The sequence below is a fragment of the Medicago sativa genome, chromosome 3 (genome assembly GCF_051527215.1).
Source record: "Medicago sativa cultivar Bolivia chromosome 3, Bolivia_mono, whole genome shotgun sequence".
NCBI lineage: Eukaryota > Viridiplantae > Streptophyta > Magnoliopsida > Fabales > Fabaceae > Medicago > Medicago sativa.
The window spans coordinates 49,261,595-49,281,129 of record NC_140751.1 but is presented as its reverse complement, the minus strand read 5'-3'; the positions used below and the strand labels follow the sequence as shown (position 1 = coordinate 49,281,129).

At 33.6% G+C, this 19,535-nt stretch overlaps 2 protein-coding genes across 3 annotated transcripts; both read right to left on the bottom strand.

The window, feature by feature from the left end:
- Nucleotides 1–242: 242 nt before the first annotated feature.
- LOC146937934 (uncharacterized) lies at nucleotides 243–3,600 on the bottom strand. The gene has a single exon (XM_085752016.1). The coding sequence runs from the start codon at nucleotides 3,421–3,423 to the stop codon at nucleotides 640–642; it is 2,784 nt and encodes a 927-aa protein (XP_085608142.1). The 5' UTR covers nucleotides 3,424–3,600; the 3' UTR covers nucleotides 243–639.
- An 11,284-nt stretch (nucleotides 3,601–14,884) lies between these two features.
- Nucleotides 14,885–17,952, bottom strand: LOC146937933 (receptor-like protein EIX2). Of its 2 annotated transcripts, none has more exons than XM_085752014.1 (2): nucleotides 15,297–17,952; nucleotides 14,885–15,187 (listed from the first exon to the last, which is right to left on the bottom strand). In XM_085752014.1, exon 1 carries the CDS (start codon nucleotides 17,776–17,778, stop codon nucleotides 15,313–15,315), a length of 2,466 nt encoding a protein of 821 aa, XP_085608140.1. In that variant the 5' UTR covers nucleotides 17,779–17,952; the 3' UTR covers nucleotides 14,885–15,187; nucleotides 15,297–15,312. The 2 variants fall into 2 exon arrangements, with proteins under 2 accessions (XP_085608140.1, XP_085608141.1); XM_085752015.1 differs by having other exon boundaries at nucleotides 15,302–17,952.
- Nucleotides 17,953–19,535: the final 1,583 nt, after the last annotated feature.

Here is a 19,535-nt window from a genome sequence, read left to right as displayed (position 1 = left end):
AAATATTACAAACGTTAAAGTGAGTATGGACACGAGCCAGGGTTTACTAAGGATCCAACCAATGACAAATTCCGAAACCCAGCAAAATCTTCAACGTTAAGCCGTTAAGAGAACAATACAAAACATAATAAACTCGAACAATCCAAAGCATGATGCGGACACTGCCTAATTAAGTCATTGCAGATATTATGATAAAAGTGCAGCTCATGGTTCTATTTCAGATAAAAACAAAAATGACCCAATTCTGAAAACAATGAATGGTTACAAATCAAGTTGAGAAAAATATACGCAATAATCAGAACTATTAACAACAAATTATGTTATTTTGCCTCTGTAAGTTATCTTAAAATTCTGTTTTGCTTTTTTTATCAGTGTGGAGGATCAAGTCTTAATATGACATTTGCACTAAATGTTAAACTTAAGAACACATAGATAATGTTGACAGCAGAGATAGGATCAAGTGTTAAATGCAGAACACAATAAAAAAAAATGAGTAACTACTAACTAATCAGAGATCAATAATTAAGCAACAAATTAATTCACCATAAAAAATAAGTTATAAATAAGCAACAAAACACAGCAAAGCTAACCAGCCAAACAAACTGGGTAAGTAGGATTATATTATTTCTCTAGAATGAATCAATTCACACCATTTGAAAATTTCTCTCCAGAATCTTTTGAGACCGAATAAGCAGGAACATCGGCAGAAGTCATTGTATATCTAACAGACCCATCGGTAAAAGTATCTCCAGATTCAAGATGAACATCAAACACAAAAACAATTTCTCCAGCATGAGCTTCATCAAGATCCTCAATCAGATCGTCATGTCTCTTACCCAAACGAGGAATCAGAATCTTCTCACCAGTGTTAACATTTGTAATAACATCACCCTTCTTAATAACACCCTGATAGATTCTTAGATAAGTTAATTTTAAATACGTCCTATGCCAATTTGCAAAAGCCTTTGCAACAAGTGGTGCATCAATACTTCCAGACAATTCAACTTTCTCGCCCTTCCTATTTTGATCAAGAGCATAATTACTAACATCGGTTGGACATGGCAAATACCTAATTACACCCTCCTTAAATAGTTCTAACCCTTCATATCTCTCATCACTGATGATAATTGGCACAAATTTCCTTGCTATAGTTGCCCTACGAATTGCATCATCGAGATAAGACTCTGGAATTTGGCTGCCACCATGAAGAGCTTCAGAAAGTTTATCATCAACCTCTGATACAATTTCAATGAGTTCGCGTCTTTTTTTCAACACAAAGGCTTTCATATCTTCATGTAGATCGTCATAATCAGACGTTTCAGAGCCAAAAAAGTAGCCCTTTAACTTGCTGACAAGATCAAAAAGTCCATCAAACGGTTGAGACCTAAAAAAGTATGCCTCTAACTTGACAAGATCAACAAATCCAATATAACAATCATCAATGCTTCGTATTGGAACTTGAATTGCAGCACAACGATGATTAAGCTTAGATTTTACTTGATCTACAACGTTCCATGGATCAGCTCCTTCCTGATCAAGATCGTGGATAAATATAAGCCTTGGAAGTTGAAATCTTGTCATTTGTTGATCAATAGTAATGGATTCGGTTTTAACACCATCTTGACAAGAAAGAACAAGAATTGCACTGTCAAAAATACGTGAAGCTAATTGAACATCAACATTGAAATCAACATGATCAGAAGATATCTTCTCAAAAAAAGTATCACCACAAGATATGTCAAACAGGGTTATGTTTTTATAGGAAGTGACATATGTTTGGGTATGTCTGTTATTATCTAGTCCTAAACCCAGCTGAAACGTGTGTCGTTGTCGTCCGGATTGCATTAAATTCGTAATACTATTTCCGTCTGTCTGCATCGTCTCGTAGTTGTATCCAGAAATCCAGACGTGGCGCAGATGCTCCACTGACTTGTTGGAGAAGTGACGGAGGTGGAGAGGGAGATTGAAGGAAGGCGGAGAAGGAGAGGAGGCTGAGGAGCGTACGGTGGAGTAGGGAAGGCGTGGTATAGAGGACCCATCAGTAGGAACATCTGCAGAAGTCATTGTATATCTAACAGACCCATCAGTCAAAGTATCTCCAGATTTAAGAAGAACATCGAACAACATAACAATTTCTCCAGCATGAGCTTCATCAACTTCCTCAATCCCATCATCATGTCTCTTATACAATCTAGGAATCTGAATCTTCTCACCAGTGTTAACATTTGTAATAAAATCACCCTTCTTAATAACACCCTGATAGATTCTTAGATAAGTTAATAAGTTTTTTTGTCTATTGTAATGCACATTTGTGAAAGCCTTTGCAACAAATGGTGCATCAATACTTCCAGACAATTCAATTTTCTCACCATTCTTATTTTGATCAAGAGCATAATTACTAACATCGATTGGACTTGGCAAATACCTAATTACACCCTCCCTAAGTAGTTCTAACCCCTCGTATCTCTTGTCACTGAAAGTACCCATGAAAATTGGTACAAATTTCCGTGCTATGGTTGCTTTACGAATTGCATCATCGAGAACAGACTCTGAAATTTGGCTGCCACCATGAAAATCTTCAGAAAGTTTATCATCAACCTCTGATACAATTTCAATGAGTTCGTGTCTTTTTTTCAACACAAAGGCTTGCATATATTTGGGCACTTCTTCTACTTTTACATCGTCGTAATCAGGTGTTTGAGAGCGAAAGAAGCAGCCTTTTAACTTGTTGGCAACACGATCAAAATATCCAGATCTGGAAGACTTTTTAGAGCGAAAATAGGAGGCCTTTAACTTGACAAGATCAACAAATCCGATATAACAATCGTCAATGCTTCGGATTGGAACTTGAATTGCAGCACAGCGATGATTAAGCTTAGATTTGACTTGATCAAAAAAGTTCCATGGATCTGCTCCTTCCAGCTCAATATCGTCGATAAATATAAACAATGGAAATTGAAATCTCGTCGTTTGTTGAAAAATGGCAATGGATTCAATGTTAACACCATAAAGACAAGAAAGAACAAGAAGTGCACTGTCGAAAATATGCAAAGTTATTTCAGCATCAACAATGGAATCAACATCAAATATGGTTATGTTTTTATAGGAAGTGACCAGGGTATGTTCAAATACGGTTATGTTTTTATAGGAAGGGACGTCGGGATCACTGTTGTTACACACGTATACAACACGTGGGTCGACGTAGTATGGATCGTAGTCATGGTGGCTTAGTCTTACTGGTTTCCAGTCTCCAACCATTGTAAGGTAAGGGTCTCTGAGTCCAGAAAGCCAGACGTTGCGCAGATGCTCCTGTGATTTGTTGGAGAAGTGACGGATGGGGGGAGGGGTGGAGAGAATGGAGGAAGAGCGTACTGTGGAGTAGAGAAGGCGTGGAACAGAGGACCTTGAGAAGAAACGATTCATGGCGGAGGCAAGGAGAGGTTTGATGGAAGCTGCGGTGTGGTAAGTTCCGTTTTTGAAGAGACCTTGATCAACGGGAATAACAACCTAACCTAACAAACATTATAAGAGGTTTTATTTATTTTTAGGTTTCGTGGGGAATAATTTTATTTTTTTTGCCAAAATAAATTAATTAATTTCTTTTTATGCATGTAACCTACGAGAAATACTTAGTTGGGCACAACTTCAAATCAAAAGTATTTAGGTACACACATGAATCATAAAATTTTAAAAAAAAAAATTAGTCACAATCACTTGATATCATTTATCTTTTAAATTTTATCAATCATGTATGTGTGTCCAAATAAATTTTATTTGGGGTTGTGCCTATGCAAGACTTACTATCTAACCTAACCTACATGTAAATAAAGATAAATTTTTTTTTATTACATTTATATATTTATTTATTTATTTATTTTGAAAGAGTGTTACAATTATTATTGATGACTGGAGTTAATGTGTCCTTGATTAATTGACTACTGGAGTGTATCATATGCAGTTGCAGATTTCATGCATTGATGAAAAGATGTGATGCATCGAATACCATGTTCAGAGCATATATAAGCCTTCGGTATGATCCAATGGTCGTTCGACCATTAAATCATAGAATGGTTGTATAAATATCATTTTTTATACAATATTGCTCTTTATTTTCCACCATGGCACTAGTGAGAAGGTTGAAGTCGTAGTGTATTTTGGGATGGTAAACCCAATGGTGAGAGAGATGCATATTTTTTTTAAATCTTAATTTTGGTGTGGACCGTGAAGGGATTAACAATCGAGGTGAAAATTACCTAAATATCCCAACGACTGTTAACCGCCGGTTACCTAAATACTCCCCTTGAGATAATTATATGTAACTTTAGTCTGCTTAATGTTGCTGTGTAGTGTCATTATCTCTTGTCTTGCTGTTGCAGTTTGAAATCCTTGTTACGGAAATTCTTAATATTTAGCGATTGAGATTATGCGAAAGTTTTGATTTCTCATTTAAAAATTGTGAATTGCATAAGCTATGCTTTTAGAATTCTTTGGTATATGGTAAGTTTGCTTGACAGGCTGATCGAAAATTGATGCCAATATAAACCGTGCTCTTTAATTGTCATTTTCTATTCTAGTACAGAACTATCAAATATGAAGTTCATGGCAAGGTACTGTCAAGATAATGTATCGTTTATTTTGTCCATAGTGCTAATAAAATAGTACATTGCGTGTGAAGCAACATGCCTAAGAATAAGCCAAAATAAATCATTCAATAGGAGATTTAAAAGAGGGAATATCTTTGGAGAAAAGACGGGAAATCCCCTTTAATATTATGGACAACTTTTGTAGAAAAGTTTCAACTACAACAAGTGATGAAGTGAATAATTAGAATAATTGATGCTGAGAAAAATAAAGCAAGACAAAGTAACTCAAACATACCTTCTAGGATTGGTCCTTTCCATTCCTTAATGGGAGATGTTGGAATATTCTCCAAATCATTGAATACTAATAAAAAAGGGGGTAAATCGGAAATCGTTAATATTACAAGGGGTAAACATATATTAACCCTTAAACTAATAAAAAAGTGGGTTAATAGGTTTCACCCCCCTGTAATATAGGTCATTTCCGGTTTTTCCCCCTGTAAAACTTTTTTTTGATTTACCCCCTGTAAATTTTTTTTTTGTTTTGATTTACTCCCTAGTATAGGCCAAACAAAAACCAATTTCCTTTTCTTTCCTACTCTAGCAGAGCTTCATAATTCAATGGTTTATTTTTTATCTGTTGTTTTTGGATTTCCAAACTGTTGTATTTGGATTTCCAAATTCTATTATCTACCGAAGTTGTTACTAGGTTGAGTCACGACCAGGTCGCTCTCTTTAAGACGTTTCGTGGCACTACCCAAAATTGTGCAAGGTAGACTATCAACCACGCCGCCTCCAGGATAAAACAAGCCCAGCTACAACTGTGCGGTTAACTACTGCACCGTAGAAAACCGTTCGAGAATTACACCTTCAAATATGGTACTAAGACCACTCATTAATACTGAAACCAATTTAATATGGTATTATTACCATTCTATATGGTGCTAAGACCACTCAAATATGGTGTTTCCACCATTCTAACTTTTAAGTTCTCCAAACTTTCAATATGGTACTACGACCACTCAAAATATGGTGATACCACCATTTCTCCTCAAATAGAAAAATATTTAAATAATTTATATACTGTTAAGATCATTCATAATTCCGACGGGACATTATTATTACAAAAGGGACTATGATCTTAATAGTACTCTTTATTCCGAAGGGACTTATATTATCGAAAGGGACTATGAACTTAAGACCACTCTTAATTCCGAAGGGACATTAAACCGAAAAGGGACTATGGTCTTAAGAACACTCTTAAAATATGGTTCAATCGATTGATCGAAGCCACTCGATACGGTACGTAACCGCTCTATTTGAAACCGAAAGGGACAGAAAGGAGTAGAAGCAGAAGAAACTTGTTAACACAAGTCGGAGGGAGAAGAGAAGAAAAGAATTCCCGACAACTCAATGAAATTCTTTTCGGTGTGTGGAATGCACTGTGTGAGCTCTCTATTTATAGAGAAAATTCACAACTAATAAGTGAGAAACTTTGGGAACAAGTAATACATTACTTTGTGATTAAGTAATTCACTTATTAGAGCTAGTACAAAAATATCTCAATTGAGTACTAAAATATATTAAATTTAGTACAAAAATATATTATATTATGTACCAAAATATTTTAGCAAAACTTGGGGACTAAGAAAGCACTTTCTAATAATGATTAAATTAATTATTTAATTTATCATTTCCAAATAATAAAATATATATCAATATATATTTTTTCTCTAGTGCTTATGTACCCCCATTAATTAGAGGTACACCCCCACTATATAAACACTACTAATGTGTGTGTTCCATCCGATGTGGGACTTCCACTTTTTTCAATTCACACAACACTAGTTCTACCCAACATGGGAATTTGTGTTTAGTCTTTTTTACTCAATTTCCACACATGTTCCAACAATCCCCCACTTGAATTTAAAAAATGGTTTCAGAAATAACGTCAAAAACGTCTCCATAAGATTTGCTAGTAAACAAAGGTGTTGCCTACAACTTGAACCTTTGCATAGCGAGTAAAATTCTGATTAACAAGAGTTGCTTACAGCATTGAACTCTATCTCAGACATAGAACCCACACACAAACCTTTTCTTAAGGTGAATTCTAAAAGCCCGTGCGTTTATGGACTTGCACGTGTATCCCGGTTTAACGAACGCTCTAGGTATTCTGCCCCGAATCCCATAGGAATCGGCCCTTAGTTCCACATTCGTATAGGTGAGTCTATCAAGAGTACTCCTGTAGCTATGTACTCCACTCCAAATAGAGTATAGATCTCATTAAGAGTTTCTATTATCTCATCCTTCTATCGCTGCAGGAATCATGCTTTCTTACTTTTAACATAGCATGTTCTATCACTTGTGACTTATTATTACCCATTGAACCTATTTCTTGGGATCTCCAGTCATGTAGGTCGGGCTACCATCACTTGTGACCTTTGGGCATTAGTCCCATCCTATTGGATGTGTTTAGGACTTTCTTTCTAGTAATTCCTTTCGTCAAAGGATTGACTAATTCTTAATCAGTACGTACATGATCTACTTTAACCGTTCCTTTTGAGAGTAGCTAGATCTCTATTTCTCAATGTGTTCGTGCCTTAATAATCGCCTCTTACCATTGTGGTAACGATTCTCAATTTTGTAATAGCTGCAGACTATCACAATAAATTAACACTTCTGGAACCGGTTTTATCCACTAAGGGATTTCAACTAGCAAGTATCTTATCAACTTGCTTCTTCACTAGTTTTCTCTAGTGTTCTCATCTCAGATTCATTCCATAGTGGACTGAGTCAATATCATTTGTTTCAACAAATAACTCCTCTAGTGATGCTCAATGTGCAAACACTAGTCGCAAAATATTCATCTGAAAGATGTTCTATTTTATATCTTGTACCATTTAAGTACAATAGGTTACTCCTCATGAAGTAATTCTAGAGTCATAGTCTTCTTAAGGCACCTCATGACTCTTTCTATAGCATGGCAATGCTTCTCATCCGTCTACTAGTAAACTTGCACAAGAGTTTCACGACATCGGCAATGTCGGATCTAATACATTCAGTGACATACCTAAGTATTGACAATGATGCTCGCATCAGTTTTTCTAACTCCATCTCAAGTGTTCTTACACTTGATCATAATATATGATTGCAAGTTTACGGTGAAATAATAATATTTCCTTAAGAACTTCTCAACTTTGTGAGATTTATCAAAAAAGTTCTCTTTTCTGATCTAGTAATCTTGAAACCAAGAATTACTTCAACTTTGTCTAGGTCTTTCTTATCAATGTTGTTGATAAACAATGATTTCACATAATTCATAACATGAATCTTTAAATCAAAATATGAGCAAGTCGTCTTCATAGAGACATATGATCGTGCAAATATTATTTGTCACTTTCATTCACTTTATACTCATTCGATAGCATTAGAATGTCAAAATGTCATTCCTTAAGAGTTTATTTTAGACCTCACAAAGAATTATCTAACTTACAGACTTTGTTTTCTTGTCCATGAATAGCAAAACTTTCAGGTTGTTTCATATAGATTTCTTCTTCTAGTTCACCATAAAAAGAGGCAACTTTCACATCCATTTGGAGTACTATCGAGTTATGAACGGCGGCTAAAGGGACTAGTACTCTTATGGATATGATTTTCGTGACTGGTGAATGAATGTCGAAGAAGTCTATAATTTTCTCTTTGTCTAAAACCTTTGATTACAAGGAAAGCCTTGTATTCATCAACCGTTCCATCAGGTTTTAGTTCCTTTTTCCAAAATCCAAATACAACCGATTGATTTTGCAATTATGAGACAAGTCAACCAAGTGTCATGTTTTGTTAGACTCTAGAAAATTCATTTCATCGTTTATTGCTTTTTGCCATAATTCATCATCCAATGAGGATATAACTTCTTTAAGGCTTAATGAATCTTCTTCCAATGTATAAACCAAGTTCATACTCTTTAGCAATTTTAGCTTTCTTACCTTCTTGAGGTTCTATAACATCTCATATGATGTTTTCATAACTATTTCTAATTACATGAATGTGATTAGATATAGTGCCCCCACTAGTTCTTAATTTTTTTTAAAAAGGGAATTTAGTTTACCCCCACTAGTGCCCCCAATATTCTTTAATTTACAGGGGTACTTACTTCATAGAAATCAGCATCTTTTAATTCTATGATCACTTTAACATTTAGGTCCTAAAACCTATATGCTTCGTTATTTATAACATACCTAATGAATACATATTCATAGGCTCTACTAGTGAGTTTAACTCTCTTGGGGTCCTGAAGCCAAATATAGTCCGGACAATCCCAAGTTCAAAAATAAGACAAGTTGAGTTGTCTTTTCTTCAAAAAATTCTTAATTAGAATTTTTGTTCTTAGACTTGGGTACTCAATAAATTTCAATTTTTGTTATAAAAATTGAACATATCAAGCATATCAATTTTATTTTTCCAACATTGACAGTCATCAATAAATATGATAAAAATATCATTTTATCATTTCTAATTTATGTGTCATCAAATTCACACATATCATAGTTTATTATGTTTAGAGATTCATATTCTCTAAATTCTGATTTATATGAACTTTTGGTTCATATATCTTGACTGCAATAAATAAAATTGTCTAATTATAACGTTGGAATTAAATCCAAGTTACTCAAATTTAAAATTAAAAGCTTGTTCATGATCAATTTTGATGTGTCAAATATTAAAATCACCCAACTTATATAGAAGGAGAATTTAATTTTGATCATGTCATCAAAGTGCAGTCTTTTCTCATAAGAATGCATAGAGTACAAGTCACTAGACCTGTTCTTATAGGATTAACATCCTAAAATAATAGAGTGCTCAAATTTATATCCGTCTGTCTACCAAAATTCGGTGCTTCAGCCTATAGTTATTATCAATAACATAAATATATGTTGTTGCATTAATTTACCAAAAAATAGTTCATGTGCTGAGCTTTGGTAGAGAGGGCACGTGATGCTTCCAACATACACTCAACTTTCAAATTAGAACCTTAGCATAATTATGCCACTGCACTGTACACAAATTTCCAATACATGACCGCCACACTTTACCGACCTCGATATCTTTGTCAATTGTCATGTATTAAAGAAAATTCAGGACGATGCAGCAACACTCAAGGATTCTATTCACTTAACAGTTAAAGTTATTTATTCACAGTTTTGATTTTGAAAATAAATTTCAAACAAATTCAAAGTTGCATAAGTGAATTTCTTAGTGTTGTTGTTATAACAACAAACACTTCATCGTTTCAGTCAAAAGATGTATTTCTATAGCTTGATTTATCCTTAATGTGTTTAGGGACAACTTAACCTCAATATGTAACTTCTTCAGTAGACATAGCAGATCGAAACGTCTTAAAATTGTTGTTTTTGGATTTCCAAACTGTTGTATTTGGATTTCCAAATTCTATTATCTACCGAAGTTGTTACTAGGTTGAGTCACGACCAGGTCGCTCTCTTTAAGACGTTTCGTGGCACTACCCAAAATTGTGCAAGGTAGACTATCAACCACGCCGCCTCCAGGATAAAACAAGCCCAGCTACAACTGTGCGGTTAACTACTGCACCGTAGAAAACCGTTCGAGAATTACACCTTCAAATATGGTACTAAGACCACTCATTAATACTGAAACCAATTTAATATGGTATTATTACCATTCTATATGGTGCTAAGACCACTCAAATATGGTGTTTCCACCATTCTAACTTTTAAGTTCTCCAAATTTTCAATATGGTACTACGACCACTCAAAATATGGTGATACCACCATTTCTCCTCAAATAGAAAAATATTTAAATAATTTATATACTGTTAAGATCATTCATAATTCCGACGGGACATTATTATTACGAAAGGGACTATGATCTTAATAGTACTCTTTATTCCGAAGGGACTTATATTATCGAAATGGACTATGAACTTAAGACCACTCTTAATTCCGAAGGGACATTAAACCGAAAAGGGACTATGGTCTTAAGAACACTCTTAAAATATGGTTCAATCGATTGATCGAAGCCACTCGATACGGTACGTAACCGCTCTATTTGAAACCGAAAGGGACAGAAAGGAGTAGAAGCAGAAGAAACTTGTTAACACAAGTCGGAGGGAGAAGAGAAGAAAAGAATTCCCGACAACTCAATGAAATTATTTTCGGTGTGTGGAATGCACTGTGTGAGCTCTCTATTTATAGAGAAAATTCACAACTAATAAGTGAGAAACTTTGGGAACAAGTAATACATTACTTTGTGATTAAGTAATTCACTTATTAGAGCTAGTACAAAAATATCTCAATTGAGTACTAAAATATATTAAATTTAGTACAAAAATATATTATATTATGTACCAAAATATTTTAGCAAAACTTGGGGACTAAGAAAGCACTTTCTAATAATGATTAAATTAATTATTTAATTTATCATTTCCAAATAATAAAATATATATCAATATATATTTTTTCTCTAGTGCTTATGTACCCCCATTAATTAGAGGTACACCCCCACTATATAAACACTACTAATGTGTGTGTTCCATCCGATGTGGGACTTCCACTTTTTTCAATTCACACAACACTAGTTCTACCCAACATGGGAATTTGTGTTTAGTCTTTTTTACTCAATTTCCACACATGTTCCAACATTATCCAAAGTGATCCGATGGTTAAAATAAAAACATCAATGAAGTCCTTTGTGAATCATCTAGAGTGTTGGTCCACTTTATACATTGAGGGTAAAAAGTTAACGACAAAAAATAATATAACTAGTGGAAGTAAAGTTAAAGGACTAGAACTGAAGAAAATATAAGGATGAACCAAAATTGAAACCACAAAATCACATAAGTGACCAAATTAGTAATTTAAAAAAGAAAAATAGCTCAAAATTAGCTCAATATTTAAAGCAATTAATTTCCTTCTAGTATTTAATTTCCATTCCAATTAGCTACTTTTTTTTGTTCAATTTCTTATGTGTGGGTTTACCATTCAATCTAGAAGGACCTGAAATACCTAATAAAGTTGATTTTGAATTTTCTTCTTTAAAAAAGCATTAATTCGCTTGACTTGTTCAAAAGTAAAGGCTATACATTTGTGGCATCTCAACTACCTGGAGGGTCAAAGTTATTATGAAGAGAAGAAATGAATTACATATATTTTTCATTAGTGAAATCATCAAAGTGGCATTACAGCTTATATAGCTTTCCCAGATGACTAGAATAATTACAATATACGAACTGTATGCTATCTAATCCTTTGGCAGTTAGTTACAAGAAACTAACTTGATAACTTGTGTAGCAAGCTATCCATATAACTAACTATTAGTTTCCTTTATTTCTTCATTTTGCAATAGCCTCCCACAAGTTGGAGGTTGGTAAATGTCAACCAATCCCAACTTGTATAAGAGCGTGTGAAAAGGTTGAGGTAATAAAGCCTTGGTGAATAAATCTGCAACTTAGGCTTGAGAGGTAACAAGAAGCAACTTTAAGCAACTTGTATAACAATACTTACTCTGTTAGGAAAATTATATCCATGATTTGATTAACAGTGCCATGCCAGATCTGTCACATGCATAAATCATAATCACCTGATAAAATATGAAGCAAATGCAATTGGTCTAAGCTATAAATGGAATTATATAATAAGAACAAAATACAGAGATTTCATGCTGGATGTGGACTGGAGAGCGACAATCGACCAAGATGAGGATCAAGTATCTGGAAGCTGCATTGAAACAAGACATTGAATTCTTTGACACCGAGGTACGAACATCGGATGTTGTTTTTGCAATTAACACTGATGCTGTTATGGTTCAGGATGCCATTAGTGAGAAGGATAGATGATTGAACAAGTGTTGATGTTTTTTCCTTCTTTTCTTTTGTGACAGTGTCATTAGATTGGAATTGGACTAGTTTTTGAGTTCTGTGTTTGATGTGTCCTGCAGCTTGGAAATTTCATTCACTACATGGCTACTTTTGTTTCTGGTTTTGTTGTTGGATTCACCGCTGTTTGGCAATTGGCTTTGGTTACCCTTGCTATAGTTCGTATGATAGCTGTAATTGGAAGCATTCACACCACTACTTTTGCTAAGCTCTCTAGTAAGAGCCAAGAAGCTCTTTCTCAAGCTGGCAATATTGTGGAACAGGTAAAGAGTAATAGTAACACATATTGTGGTATAAATAATAATGTATATCCTTATAATTAACTAAAAATTTTGAGCTATTATAAAATTATACCATTATATAACTAAAAAAATGAACTTGTCTCAACATCTACAAATTATATAATTGATCTTTATGTGTCTTTATATTTCCAATGTGTCTCTCAATCTTTCTCATTGCAATAATATATGTTCAATGCTTCTATTTTTGAAGATTAACAGTGTCTCCTGGTCTTTCTCATTGCATCGAACCACCGTGTGATTTCTAGAGACATGCTTTTGTGGAATGTGGTTACAGAAAAAAGAAGAAGCAAATGAAGTGACACTTGTGAAGTATGAATGTCGTGAATGATTATTTGGATAATAGAAGAATAGATAATCCATAGCCTAGCTACATCATCGTTTTCGTCATCTTCATAACCTAGCTCTGATTAATTATATGCAATTGGCTAACCTCAATAGAAGTGCCATAGAATCAAGGTTGTTCAATTTTATGTGCAGTATATTGTATACGAGATATTGATATAATTTGCTTTGGATCCAACCCTTTTGTATACGAGAAAAGGTGTCAGGTAAGTGTGCAATATCTCTCATATCAGCATTTGTTTATTTTCTATTAAAAGCGTTTAAAATTTCATCTATGATTGCTATAAGATATATAAAACTAAAACTCATGAAACATATCCTTACAGTTCTCTCAAACTCGGATGACGGAGAAATAGGCCTCCCTATGAATTTGCGCGTATTTCTCACATGCCAATCCATACACTCGCTTTCATCATCACCCTCATTATCCGCCTCTGAGAACAAAGGGAAATCAATATGCAACACTTAGGTGAAAGTAACTCCAACACTGCAAAATGCTGCTCCGAGTGCTGAGGATAAGAGTTCGAACATTGCTTCTCTAAAAATAATTTTTTCTCGAAATTTTGTAATCGATTGCGCGAAGCCGGTTATGGATTAGGTTGGTGGTAAAGCTGGTGCTCTCGGTGATTCTGTTAATGTTACTTGTGACAAGAGCAAGATCATGGTTACTTTAGACAGCAATTTCTCGGAGTGTTTCGTGATTGTTGTCTTGCTTAATTTTATTGCTCTGTTAGCTATCCTATTATTAAGTTCTCTGTTTGCATTCGTTCACACTGCTAACTTAAGATTCTTGTAACATTTTTAATACCGGGTGAGAATGATTAGTGCAATTGGCCATGTTCAGTTTAGCTGTTTTTAGTTACTATTTTTTCAAATCTGCATGCATTCCATTTAAATCAATTTGAATTTGTTTAAAATTTGCGGCTCGAAAATCAAATTCTGTATCGATGAATGGGTAAAATTGGAGCCATTCATGCACATTTTTCCCATGTTATATTTGGTGGTATGATTCATGGAACTGACAGCTACCTTGGCGACGATCATTACATGCACACAATTTGGTGATTATATTGACTGTTATCTCCCTGATCAAGAGAGAATGTGACAAGTAGGTGTGGAAATACGACATTGCTAGGTGGCTATACTGTTAAGACAGGTTATTTGACATTACAGTAGAACGTGTACAGCTTGAATATGAAGATGAAGTGTGCAGGGTTATTATGTGTGTCTGGTGCAGCGCTGTACTATCAAAGGAGAGGGTGTTTGCATGGAGAATGTTGCACGATAAGCTCTTCACTAGAGATGCACGGATTTGAAGAGGACTAATGGGAATTAACCGTGACAGAGGCAGCGTTCTCTGTTTTAGAGTACCAGAATCCTTTCAACATCTATTTTTCGAGTTTTCTTTCTTGTATTCGGTTAGGAGCAGTATTTGGAATTTCTTGGGAGCTCAAGGAACAACTCATTGGAATAGATTCACGTGGCTGTTTGATAAAAAAAAGTTTCTCATTCACATGTAATCCCTCATGCTTTTTACTTTTTTAATTTCCTTACAAGCTTACTTATATTTGCTGAGAATGATGTAAAAAATTTATTTACTATTTTGTCAATAATGTCAAGAGACAAGTGTTGCAGTTTTCTAGACAAACTCAGCAACATACTATCCTTTTTATAACTTTCAGAAAATTCTTAATATAGTTTTATTGGTGTTACTTTTCAACTGCAATCAAAGTTTCTACATAAAACTCATATTCTACAACCATCAAAATAATCTAATATATAGAGAGATGATAAAAAGAAGTAATCCACTTTCTCCATAAAATGAGAACATTATCCTAAATCACTACATTCATTTAACATAAAAATTAATGACATGGATGCATAGACCAGTTGACAGCCTGAATGAACCTATAAACTAACTTGTATAAAAACATTACAACAAGTGAATGATGAAATGAGCAGCAACAACTGTATAGTCATGTATGATCTCATCTCATACAACTCGTAATCTTCCACGATTTGCATAAAAATGCAGAATCTTCCACATTAATAATCACCTGGTAAAGATTGAAACAAATGAAATGGTATAAGTTTTGCATAGAATTACAAAATAAAACAAATACTCTATAGTCAGATTAATAAAACTATGAAGTAGGTTCCACTAACCTTACCTGGCTGGAGCTCAATTTCTTTTAAACCTGTTCAACTTTACCATCAAAGTAACATAGATCTTGTCACCCACTCTATCAACAAACCGAAAGCATGCATGCCTCCATTTTCTAATAAGAAACAAAGAACCACAAATCCCCCAGAAACCTGCTGCAAATCCAACTCCCATCCCTAGATACATTGATTCTTTGATAGAGTCATCATCTTCATTCTGTGTAGATGGCGTTGGAGTTTTAGGATTGGTACAATTATTAAGAGGAGCTCCGCATAATTTTGGATTTCCAATGAAGCTTGATGCATTAAAAGTTTGAATTTGTGATCCTATTGGGATTGTTCCATCAAAATTATTGCAAGATAAATTCAACACCTCTAGAAAGTTTAAGAGAGCCATGCTCGGTGGAATTTCTCCAAAAAACTTATTATTTGAGAGATCAAGAGATTCCATATTTTTCATGCCTCCAATCACTTTTGGTATTTTTCCAATCAAATTATTGTGAGATAAGTTTAACGTTTGAAGTTGAACAAGTCGAAACAATTCCAAAGGCACTTCTCCAGACAAGCTATTTGCTGAAAGGTCAATAGTTCTTCTTTTTGGACTTACTCGATACATATAATCTTGACCTTTTGTAAACAACTCAATTGTGGTACCTGCTGGTAATTCCTCCTCTTCAAATGTAACCATATCAGTCAAGTTATAGACACACTCTGGCATAGATCCTGAAAGTTTGTTTAGAGCAAGGTCCAAATGAAACAAATAAGGCTGATTGAATAATTGCGTTGGGATAGTCCCTTCAAATTGGTTAGCTCTCAATATGACGACTTGTAATTTTTGTGATAAGTTCATTGGTATGGTTCCTGAAAATTTATTTTCTCCCAAAATCATGATCTGCAATTGTTTCCACTCAGAGAGGTGCTGTATAACTTCACCGGATAGCTTATTACTCCACAAGTTAATGAAATATAAATCTTTCAAGTTCTTCCAACTATGTGGAATTGATCCCGAGAATGAGTTGTAAGACAAATCAACTGCATAAGCCATTGGTAATATGTTCGGGAGTCCTCCTATGAAATTATTGTTATCCAATCCTAAATTGGAACAATTTAGTGTTAGGTTGGATATGTCTTCAGCAATCGAATTGTTTGACAACTTAAGGTGATCTGTTATTCTTTCTATAAGGCTCGAGAACTTATTTCTATGTACCAATGAAATTCCCGAGCTCGATAAGTCGAGACTTTGCAGTGACTTTTGTGTATATATCCAAGATGGAAAGTTTGGCCCTTGATTTGTATTGCTCAATAGAAGGGAATGGAGTTGAAAAGGAGGAACCCAATCCAAATCAAATTGGAATACAAAATTTGAATTACTCAAGTCTAGTTCTTTTAAACTAGAGAGTTTGGAAAAAGTTAATTTCGAAATTTCACCTGAGAAATTATTAGAGCCAATCCATAACTGATTTAATGATGAGAGGTTTCCTAAAGTTGAAGGAATTAAACCACTTAACATATTGTTTGAAAGAAGAAGGCTTTGAATATGTGCTAGTTGGCCTATTCCGTACGGAATTGATCCTTGTAATTGGTTTTCATTAAGATCAAGGCTTTGAATATTTACAAGCTGGCCTATTCCATCCGGAATTGATCCTTCTAATTGGTTTTCAGAGAGATCAAGGTATGTCAAATTTTGAAGGTTTAACAAGCTTGAAGGTATCCCACCATGTATATTGCTCCGCTGAAGTCTAAGATAGGTGAGATCTTTGGTGAGATTAAAAAATCTATTTGGTAAATGAGAGGCGAAATTGTTGAAAGAAAGATCAAGTGTTACAATTGAAGACAAATTCAAATACTCAATTGATGGGTTGATTGGTTTACAATCACTTAATTGTAAATGTAATAGTGAAGGAAGTGTACTCAATGCTTGAATCCAATTGCTTTCTTTAGAAAGATCAATTCCACTAAGGTAAAGATTTTCCAACGAAGAAAGTGAAGAAAGCCAATCAAGATTATCCATGTGAATGTTAGAAACCAAACCCGATGTAGAATGGGACATAGACCTCAATGATAATTCAAAGTACAAAAGGTTAGATGCATGTGTGATGTTCGGTAGAATGGTTGGAATACTTACCATCACATCAAATTCATAGACGGTCAATTTCAAGTAGTTGAGAAACTCAAGTTCGAGAATACAAAGATTGATCACACCTTCCAATTGTCTGAAGAGGAGATCAAGTTCTGTGACTCTTCCAGTAATGTTGTTGCAGTGGACTCCTTCCCATGCACAACAATCTTCTTCGGCTGACCACGTTGTTGTCGAATCATCCCAACTACCAGTGGTTCCATTTTTGAAGATTAACAATGTCTCTCGATCTTTCTTATTGCATCCAAGCACCCTGTGATTATTGCTAGACATGGTTTTGTGGAATGTGGTTATAGATAAAAGTAAAAGCAAAAGAAGTGAAATTTGTGTAGTAGGAATGGCCATCATGAATAATTGTTTGAATCAGAGAAGATCTAATTCAAATGAAATTATGATTTGTTAAGAGATTCATGCTAGTGTAGTTATATAAGATGTTGGCACATGGGAAAGTTTGAAAAATGCACGGGAAGACTTGGAATTTTGAAGTCTGATTGATAGAAAAATTAAATAGCTCCAAATTATAAGCAAGACTTTGATGAAGTAGGAAAGACTTGGAATTATACCATTTCTTTGAACCTCATGTTTTAAAATTGGTTCCAAATTATTTGAACTTTATTATGATTGCTTAATGTTTAATTTATAACATTTTGTGGATAACAATAATTATATTATTTGAACCTTTTTGATATGACAATATATGCCATACAGATTAAAAATTAATCAAAGCATTAGCGTGTGTAATGATATGTTCAATTTACAATATTTTGGAGAATCAGATATTTTGATTTTTACAAAGTGAATCAGATTGTGTTTAATAAAGTGATTGTGTTTATTATGATTGTACGAGCATCAGCGATTCAATAAAAAAGAAAAGCAATTGTTTTGTTACGAGACTCTTGCGAGGCAATTGAAAAATAAATATTTATTTTTGATTTAACCAATGTTCCTAAGACACTTTAACATTCTCCATTGAATGAATTCTCAGAGTGAGTGAGAGAATCTGCTGAAAACATTTGATTATTATAAGAAATATAAACAACTCATTTTGATTGTTCCCCTAAAAAAACTCATTTTAATTGTTAGATTTTATCTAATATAAGATATTTAATATTTAGATTAGTAGTTCATCAAATAACTTCTCTCAAAAACAAATATAAGTTCATCAAATAATTGTCATATATAAATCAAGTGGAAATTTACAACTTTAATTGTTCTTGCAAAAAAAAAAAAAACAATTGTTAATCTTTCCACAAAAAAACTTTAATTGTTAATATAAAAATGTGATAAATAAAAATGCTAGTGATAAACTTATCTATACTAATATATAAATGGGATACTCCCTTTTGGGTTGATTTTTCTCTTCCATTTTCACCAATTATTTAAACAATTTTATCATTTTTATAATATTATTTAAATTCTTAATTAAAAATAGTTAATTAAAATAGTAACAATCCACAATGGTAGGGGAACCACAATAATAGAATATTGGACACAAAAAAATATCTTATTTTGACTTTATATAAAAAATACTGTAGTTCAGGGTAACATTTTTTTTTAATTTTACCACTTTTCATTAAATTATTTACCATTTTATCGTTCTTTGTCAATAAAAGCAGAAAGACACATATGTTAGTGCCCGTTTTGATGCTGTTATATATAATATATCAACTTTTATTGAAGGAAAAATAAATCAACTTTTTAACATGTTTATATAACATGTATGTCATGTCAATGTTGCATGTCAATGTTGAGTAACGAAAAGTGTAACAAAAAATAGCTCCAAACTAAAAGACATTTTTTATCGCAATGAAGGCTTAGACTCGTAGAATTTCTCTAAACCTCATATTTTATAATTGTTTTGAAGTGGCCATAATTGTTTGATTCAAGTGGGAGTGTGATTGCTTGGTAATTTCTCTTACAAATTTGGCGTATGAAAAAAGCAAGAAAAAATGGAAAATATCCAAAAGAAGGCTCAGAAATGTGAATTAGAAGACGTGTATTTTCTTCTGAAATAAGTATTTAAATAGTTAACGAATTGTCCAAAAGAAATCTTGAACATCTTTTTTTCCATTTTGTTTTTAATGACAAATTGAAAAAAGATAAAT